Below are 9,106 nucleotides of genomic sequence, written 5' to 3'. Positions count from 1 at the left end.
ATCCATTCAAATTGTATGTAACAGAATCATAGACCATGGATCTGAGAGAAACTAGATGTTATAGTATTTATTGTTAGAACTCCACTACTGGAAGGAGGATTCTGATTTACCAGATGATGCACCACATGGTATTTGTTTGGTTTTGATTCTGTAGGTCCCAGCACACCTGGAAAGTCCTGCAAGACCTCAACTACAGCGATCCCAGAAACAGCAAGTAAAACCCTTCATGACCCTTGACCACCAAATCGTCCACCAAACTCTCAAACAGTCACACCCTCCAGGGCCAAGCTGTGTGCTTCTGCCACAACATGGACTTAGGAGTCCGGACAGTGATGCTGGCCTCCCAGGAAACCCACTCACCAAGTCACTAGCTCTTGGGAAAGAAGATGGCAGTGAGGAATGGCATGTATGTCTAATGGATGGTTGTGAAAACTGTGACAGCAGTGTTTTGAGAAAAACACTTAAAGGAATTGCAATCAACATGTTTATAGTAAATATTCCAAATGCAAATTAACTTAACATAAGTAATGCTCTAATTAATCTGTAATCATGCATTATATACATATTAGTTATTGTGCATAGTTAATTGCAATGATTCATTTTAAATATTTCAATTAGATACTAACAAGAGTCAAAATAGGTCCTAAGAATAACATATGTTTATAAGATTTAACTTTAATTTTATAGATTTCCTGAGTAACTTCAGTTGAAATATTTGTCAAAAGTTATATTATCTTAAGTGACCACTAATATAAAACAGGTGCAATTTATTTAAATAACAGTAAATTTGTGCTTTAAAAATATTCACTAGAATAAAATTAAAAATCTTATTGTACTTACTATTTCATGAAATTGCATCTGGATTTAGTTTTACTTTTTTTTCAGTATATTAATGTCTATTTTTAAACATAATTGTCTACCACTTGCTAAATAATAGGAATTTAGTGGGGCTGAGGATAGAACATTCATAAGGTTTTATGGAGTTTATGTTTATTGTGACTTGCTTTTAAATGAATCTTCAAAAAAAAAAAAACCTCTTAAGGATGAATAGAAATAGGACACAACTAGAACTTGAAAAAGCACTTTAATATCTCAGTGTAGATAAACTACAATAACTGAGCTCTCTTTTCTTTTTCTTTGTCCCCGTTTGATTTGTTAGATGGATCCATGTTCCTATGATCTCCCAGGATTAATATCCCAATCTAAATTCCTGTGATTACTGCTGATTTCAGGATGATACTTTTCAGCTATTAAGTCTATGGCCTCCAAGCCCAAAAGAGCAGTGCTCAGAAATTCCATTATTTGAATCCAAATTAAAAAGAAGTTTTTTTAGACAAATTTTATATCAATCTGAAAAAGAGAAAATAAAGATCTGGTAGGTGGTTTAATGAAATATGAAACAACCACATATTAGGACACTGTAAAATTAAAAATGGAATGTAAATCTCTCCACATGTTTTTACTTGAAACTTTTTTGATAGTGGACACATAAAGAACTTTCCAAAAATACAATGTAGAACCAGGTTGTCTATTCACTCTGCAGAGATCATTAAAATATGTGTTGGATGACAATCATCATTTCTACATTATTTGTTAGAACTACACCAATACAATTTATCTTACAACTACCTTTTACAAAGTTTATTTTCTTGTGTGGAAGATGGATTTTTAAAGGAAAACAACATTTCCCAAGTACATGAATATACCAGTCATATGTAGGCAAAATCCAGAAAATGTTCATGTATCTTATATATCATGCCTTTTAAATTTCGATGGATAAGCAATATATATATGTCTCCAGAGATTTTTTTTGGTATTGGGGATTAAACTCAGGGGCGCTTAACCACTGAGCTACATCTCCAGTCCCTTTTAAAAGTATTTTATTAGAGACAGGGTCTCACAAAGTTGCTCAGGCTTGCTTCTGCCTCAGCCTCCTGAGCCAGTGAAATTACTCCTAGCATGTTTTTCATTCCTTAGATACACATCTTACTTTTGTCTTTATGATAAGTTTGTACATACACAGGAATTTTGTCTTTATTGGTCCTTTAGGTGTTTCCTGGGAAGGGTTGAAAATCCTAAGAAAGGAATTCATTTGCTTAGGGGCAATGTGAACAATGGCTGCAAAGAAAGTTTTCTATTTTTTAAACAATTGTACTTTAAACTGTTTATACAGAAGTGCATTATAGCCATCATTAATGTTAATTTAATCATAGTTTTATTTGTTCTTTAATCATTTTAATCAGTATATGATGTCTTTAGCTTATCATGTACATATAGTCCCCCCCCCCCCCCGCACAATCATCCACAGACCTACTATCTTTAATAGGAGTAACCCTGTGCTGTTGCAATTTCCTAATATCCTTTGATTGGTGCTAGAAGTCCATGCCTCATAGCAGAAAGTCTCTTTGCACAGAAATTTTAGTAGAGAACCACAACCTATTAGTTGTGGGGCCTCAGCTCTCAACCTTTCTCACCCGCATTTCTATACCTTGAAGAGTTATTGATGTTAATGTTTTAAGAGTTCCAAACACAAAGCTCAGAGTGGGAGCTGTTACCACTCTTTGGTGTTTTTTCTTAGCATTGTCCTCCTATGACACCAGGGAAGATTTCTTTAATTCAAAGAATATTTCAGAAATCATAGGTACCACAAGACAAGTCAGTGAAAAAGCATCCTTGGATTCAGGATATAGTGATTGAAATTAGTAATAACTTGGTTATTAAAGGTCTCTTAGAGACATAACATCAACAGAATGATTTTATAAGCACATGTCTTTCCAGGATACAATTTAAATTTGTACAGAGAACACATAGAGAATCTTCTATACTGGACCCTTACACCTGGCATGGAGTTGTCAGTCACCATCCCATGGGGCTCTGCCCTTCAGCAATATGAGATCCCTAGTGGTTCTCATGGTGGTTCTCCTTCTCCTATCTTTCTTTCCCCCCTTTTCATTCAATTTCTACCTGTTGTCTGAATAATCCCACTCACCCTGAAAATGGATTTCAAGTTTCTTCTCTAAGATGCTTTCCCTGGTGATTCTCTGTCTGGATTTGGTGCCTATTCTCTGAGTTTTTATGGCAATGTTTATATCACATGGGATATAAAACTGCACTCCTTATACTGTTTTCATAGCACATCTTCCTTTTTTAAATATTCACTTAATTTTTCTTATTCTCCAGTTCATTAATTGTTTGATGAAAATGGCTTGTCTTATTCATATTTACATACCTAGCTCCTAAGATGACTTTCTGCAAAATTCTAGTACAGGTTTTGGGCAAAATTATGAGTCAATGAATAATTCAGTCATCCAGCCCTTGGTATTCATGGGTTCTGCCATTCATATAGAGTTTGAGCTCCATGAGAGCAGAAACTTCATAGTAATGACCCTTGTGTTTCCAGTTCTTACAATGAAACCTCACAATGAGCATCATTTAATAAGTATTTGTTAAATTAATGTATGAATAGTGATCTGATTTATTGCAAAATTATCTGAAAGTATGAATATAATTGGATAAAAAATATCTAGAGCAACAACAGGGAGAGAGAGAGAATGAGAGAGAGAGAGAGAGAGGGATAAGCATTTTCTTTTTAAAAATATAAACTTTTAAGATATTCTTTAGCTTAAGTCTTCTTTGAAGTAGTAGGAGGATTATTTTAGAAAGGAGCTGAGGATGAGAATAGAAAATTGACTAAAGTTACAACTATTGAGCCAGTGTTAGGAGTCCAATCCTGCCTCTGCCACTCACTAACTATGTGACTTGGGATGAAGTATTGATCATCTATCAGTTTCCTCATCTGTTTAATTCAGATAATAATAGTACCTACCTTGTGGGTTGTTGTGACAATTAAATGACCCAATGTATGCAAAGCACTTAAAAGGGTGCCTGGAACATTTCATGTACTATATAGGTATTTTATATTGTTACTGTTTAATGAATAGTTTTATTGTTTATTGCTATTATTATTATTATTCAGAGAAGGTGGGATAATATGTCTCCACATATTCTGTATCCACGTCTTCTAACCAGCTAAAAATTGACCATTGACATTTGGACATCTATCTGTCAGAGAAAATCAAAACATTTTTTATATGAAATCATCTCTCTATATGTTAAATTTGTGGGCTCTGGGATGAAATACTTCATGTGAAACATTATTTTTATCACTACTGATTTCCAAGGGAGTATCTTTCTCCATTGTCACCTGAGAATTCATGGAAGCAAATGGACCAGAGTGTCAGGGTGACCTCATTTTCAGTCCTAAAGTATTCTGAGTTTTTACATACATATAACCTCAATTTAAACATATTAAAACAACTTAAAAGTTACTAGAATTATTCTCTGTAACTTCAAATTGAAGCTCCACTTTCATCATTATGCACATTATTTTAAGCATATTATATTTTGCTAGATGGAAAACATTTTTGAGAATATGATGGGTATGGAATCAAGTTTTAAAGAGGAAAGAACAGACTCTCCTTTGCTAGCACACACAGACACAGACACACACACACACATACACACACACACACATAATGTTTCCAAACCCAAGGAAGGCAATCAGACTGAAATGCTGAAATAAATAATTTGATGATTTAAAAAAATAAATTTAATTTGATTATCAAAATGTGTTTTCTTCTGCACTTTCAAAACAGAGATAACAGAAAAATATTAATAAGCATTTGTTGGTGCAGACCAAAGCTTATATCATGTCACTGAGAATATTATAGAGTTCATTCTATTATCTCTTTCTGTCTGTACCTCTGTCTGTCTCTTGGGGTATTTGATCTCTACATACATGCATGTAATTATATAGTTAATCCATGACAACATTTTCTATGATTTAATCTTTATATTTTCTATTTGAGCTCAGTATGTAATCTAACATCTTCATGTGGTCATGATTTAGTTTTGACTATTTTACCATGACTAATAGCTGTGAGATTTAGAGGCTCTGCACCTTTGTACAGGACAGAAAAAGAGCACAACAAAAGAATATATAAATTTATTTTGTAGTCAATAACTGGAGCTTAAAGATAAACTTAAAAAAGAAAAAGAAAGATATAACAGGCCTTACCCTACGTTAAAGTATGTGGCAAACTTCTGTGTTGAAATCAGTCCAAATTCCTAGAACAATATTCCATGAAGGCATGGTATCTTATCTCCTATTCAACTGCTGTTGCTGTCTCGTTCATTTATTTATCAGAAAAAAATGTTATCACTGAGGGTATTTAAAGATTTTCCACACTTTTTGAAGAATTATTCTTAGTTTGTCTGTTTACAGGTTAAGACCTTTTAGAAAACATAAGAAAAAAAAGGAAAATGATATATTTTAATTAATTAATTTTTTAGACTGACCAAGATTCTTCATCAGTAAATCAATGGGCTGGACTATGTTGTGGTAGATATTTTAAATTTAAGGCCTTAAGAAACAGTTCAGGAAAGCATCCCTTTTCTTCATTAATTGCTAAACAGACTAATATAAGAAGTATTTCTTCTTTCATTTCCTCTGGCATGCAGGACTCCTTGTGTAACAAGTCATTAATACTAATATTATCTGCCAAAGTTCAGATGAAATTAAAATTAAAATCTATTTTTTAGGATGAAGTGATATATTTGTCCATCTTTTCTTCCTTCAGATTTTTAAATAGCATGGTTGCATAAAAACCAATTTTATAGATAAATATATTACTAAGGCTAATTTTTCCCTGTATAATTTCACAACATGAGGATATTATTTAACTTCTGTATTTGAGGAAATGATATTAATTTCATACAGTTTTATTTTTTCCTGCATGTGGTACTTCACTGAAATCATATATTGAAACATTCTTAGTCAAATTATCTTACCTGTCCTGTAAAGGTGGTATATAATGGCTTACTCAGGGCAAACTGGTGGTAATGACTATCAGAAATTTGTTTTCGATCTACAGAACATACTTTTACAAAGATAGATGTTACTGGCCTATCTGTATTTATATAAAAATATCTATTGCCCAAACAATCAATGATCATTGATAATTCTAGATCTACATATTAAACCAAGCAGTTCAATTAATAAAATATTTTTAAATACATACAATATGCAAAGCTTACTACTCAGCTATGTGAGACTAAACATTGAATGAGACACATCAAGAGATGTCCCACAATGAGATACCCCTGGGAGTTAGGGAGAGAATTGGTGTGGATCTTGATGTGATGCCCAAGTTCTAATCTAGATGTTGCACACATCACTTATTCTAGCTTTACTGTGTTTTCTCTTTTTGCATTATGGGACTAGTTAAAAATATTGGTCTCTGTGGCATTTTAAATTTATACCCTAGTGAACAACATGTGTGTATTTTGAATGCCAGTCAGAGAGTTGTCTTGGGGCCCAAATGAATGAGAAATCATGCAAAACTGAGATTTCCTAAAGACATGTTTTAAGAAGAGATGATTTTTGGAATGTGGACTATAGTCAAAACTTTAAGAGATAAACATAAAAAGGCAGGAAGAAAACGAGTTAGGATAATTGAAGAAGTAAGAAAAAAAGAAAGTATAAGAACAGCTGGTAGAATAGAGGTAGAAAATGGAAGAATTTTTATTGTTCATACAGATAAAGACATTTGATTCAGAGGAATTCTTCGAGTAGTGTATTAGCCAGTGAACTTTTGGTTGAGGCTAATTCATATGAGGAATAAGCATGAAAGGAATGTACTGGTTCATGCCATCACAAAAGTCCCTAAATGATATAGCAAATAATATGTTGTGGTGGATATGTTAAATATCCTCCATAAACGTGCCTGTTTTCTTGTGTGCTAGCTTCATTCTTGGCTGTTGAACAGATTCTCTTAGAGCCTATTCCAGCCATGCATACACTGTTTTTCATGCTAACCCAGATTTTTTCCCCCCAACATCTATTTGTTCAGAAAAAAGGGGATGTTTCTGATTAATTTAAGCCATCCTGGTGTTCCTATCACCTTTTCCAGAAATGATTTTAATAATGGGCTTATGCTGCATTGTTGGCATAGTCAAGGACTGCTAGGAAGTTTCCTTCAGTATATAAAGTAGTCTCAAGAGAGAGAGGGGGTCTTTTGCCTCTCTCTGATGTTATAGGACAATGTGACTTATGGAGTGTCTGTAGCTCTGTGACTTCCAAAGGGTAGACAAGTTGAGGAAAGTCAAAGAAATAAAAAAACATGCAAAGAAATATTGTTTCTAGCCCCCTAGAGAATTGTTTGCCTATGAATTTCACATTATGTACGTTTAAATTATTATTGGATAAGCTATTTGTGTCAGGGTTTTCTGATTCTCATAATCAACATGGTTCCTAGAAGATGTGTTTAGACAGGCATGACAACCTCTGAGAAAAAGTGCTTCTTTTTGTCCTTAGTTACAGTTAAAGCCCTGGGATAATTCTTACTGAAGCAACTTCTATCAAATATTTATCCATAAGCTAATTTCTCTGTCTACCCTTGTTCTGTGGGTTGGGCAGCCCCACACCACAAATTACTTAGATTGAGAATCAGGGAAGCAGGATTTGTCACCAAAGTAAACGTAAATTGGGCTAAATCAACAGACATTGTAGCAAGTTTCAAAATGGAAGCTATTTTTAATAGTAATAATTATTATCAATTGTTCACCTACTATGTGATGAATATTTTTCTGAGTACTATATTTTGAGTGTATTTTTCAGACTTATCACAAAATATATAAGGTTTTGAGCAATCTATTGAGTATACTGTTAGTCACTTTGGGGATCCTTTGCAGTGGCCTGAGCAGAAAAGTCTGGAGGTTACTAAGTTAAGATTTATCCAAAGACCAGTACTACACATAACTTGGAAAGCTGTTTAGGAGGAGTGGGATTTGTGGTGATGCTTCAAATTCATCATGTTGGAGGAAGTAGTTGAGGATTTTATGGATCCATTTAGCACAGGTATTTCTGACCCATCAATGAATGCTGAGCGACTAGAGTTTGAATAATTACCTCTCAATTTCTGTTTGGTCAAGAGAGTTAGCCACCTGTCCAAGCAATTAGTTCCATTGTGACTTTTATGTAAACTGGACTGAACAGAGCCAAAATGCAAGAAGCATCCAGCCAAATCTCTGCTTGCTTGGATGCAACCTCTCAGTCTCTTCTCCTTATCATCAATGGTTTTTCTCTTCTCCATTTCAACCATCCCTCACATGCTCATATCCTAGATTGTATTGCCAATTTTTTCTGTATAATTTTTAATACATCTAATTTTTTCAGAGGACTTCTAGTGTTCCTAGCTCACTAATTGTTTAAGCCCCTTGAGATGCCAAACCATTTGGCTCTATTACTGTTTTCAATTGCTATTACTTCCCTCTGGCAATATTTAAAAAAAAAAATTCTTTAAATTGTCTCAAGTACTGGGTCTGCCACTATAATCAGTTCTCCAGTAAACACTGAATATAATACTTCTCACCATTTCCTCTCCTAAAACAATGGCCTGTTCATTATTTTATTCATACCACCTAGCATAGTACCTAGCACATCATAGTTGCTCAGCAAATACATATTAACTAAATTAGTAAAAATGACATATATTGAAAATAACTTTTATCACAATTTCTATAAGGAATACTGTTGATGGATAAAAGACAGTGGCAACAAAGATAAGCACAACAATTATAATTGCTACTACACCTTTGTTACTATGTGACAAGGATTTGGCAAAACTTTTTTGATGAAAACTGCATTTAATCTTTACAACAAATCTATGAGGTGGAGACATAATTTTATAAAAGAGGAGAAAGGTTTAGAGAAATTTAGAAACTTACTGAAGTTCATACGTTTAGTTAAGAGCAAAACAGAGGCTTGAATCTAGTCTTATATAAAAATCAAATGCAATGAGCTTATCCATTCTGCTGTGCCAGCACATATAAGAATGTAGAATTATAAATTTGAAAGGACCTAAGATAGACCTGATCCTCTGACATACTGCATCTAAACGATTGTTTAGCCTCTAAGTTTAGATCTGTCCCTATGTAATTTCCACTCATTGATCTGTCTCCTTTTTTTCAGAGATGCAGTTATACGGAGTAATTTAGTTCTTCTAGCATATATAGGTATTTTTCAATCAAGTATTTGTAAATGCTG

At 33.6% G+C, this 9,106-nt stretch overlaps 1 protein-coding gene across 1 annotated transcript in view; it reads left to right on the top strand.

The window, feature by feature from the left end:
• Nucleotides 1–226: 226 nt before the first annotated feature.
• The window catches only part of Tfec (transcription factor EC), a 28,356-nt gene continuing 19,476 nt past the window's right edge, over nt 227–9,106 (top strand). Inside the window, exon 1 of the mRNA XM_026410300.2 lies at nt 227–406. Within this exon, the coding sequence (XP_026266085.1) occupies nt 227–406 (180 nt within the window). The remainder of the gene's footprint in view (nt 407–9,106) is intronic.

Source organism: Urocitellus parryii, chromosome 3, assembly GCF_045843805.1.
Source record: "Urocitellus parryii isolate mUroPar1 chromosome 3, mUroPar1.hap1, whole genome shotgun sequence".
NCBI lineage: Eukaryota > Metazoa > Chordata > Mammalia > Rodentia > Sciuridae > Urocitellus > Urocitellus parryii.
Note: the sequence above shows the minus strand (reverse complement) of the source record. Positions and strands in the feature narration are given on the sequence as shown.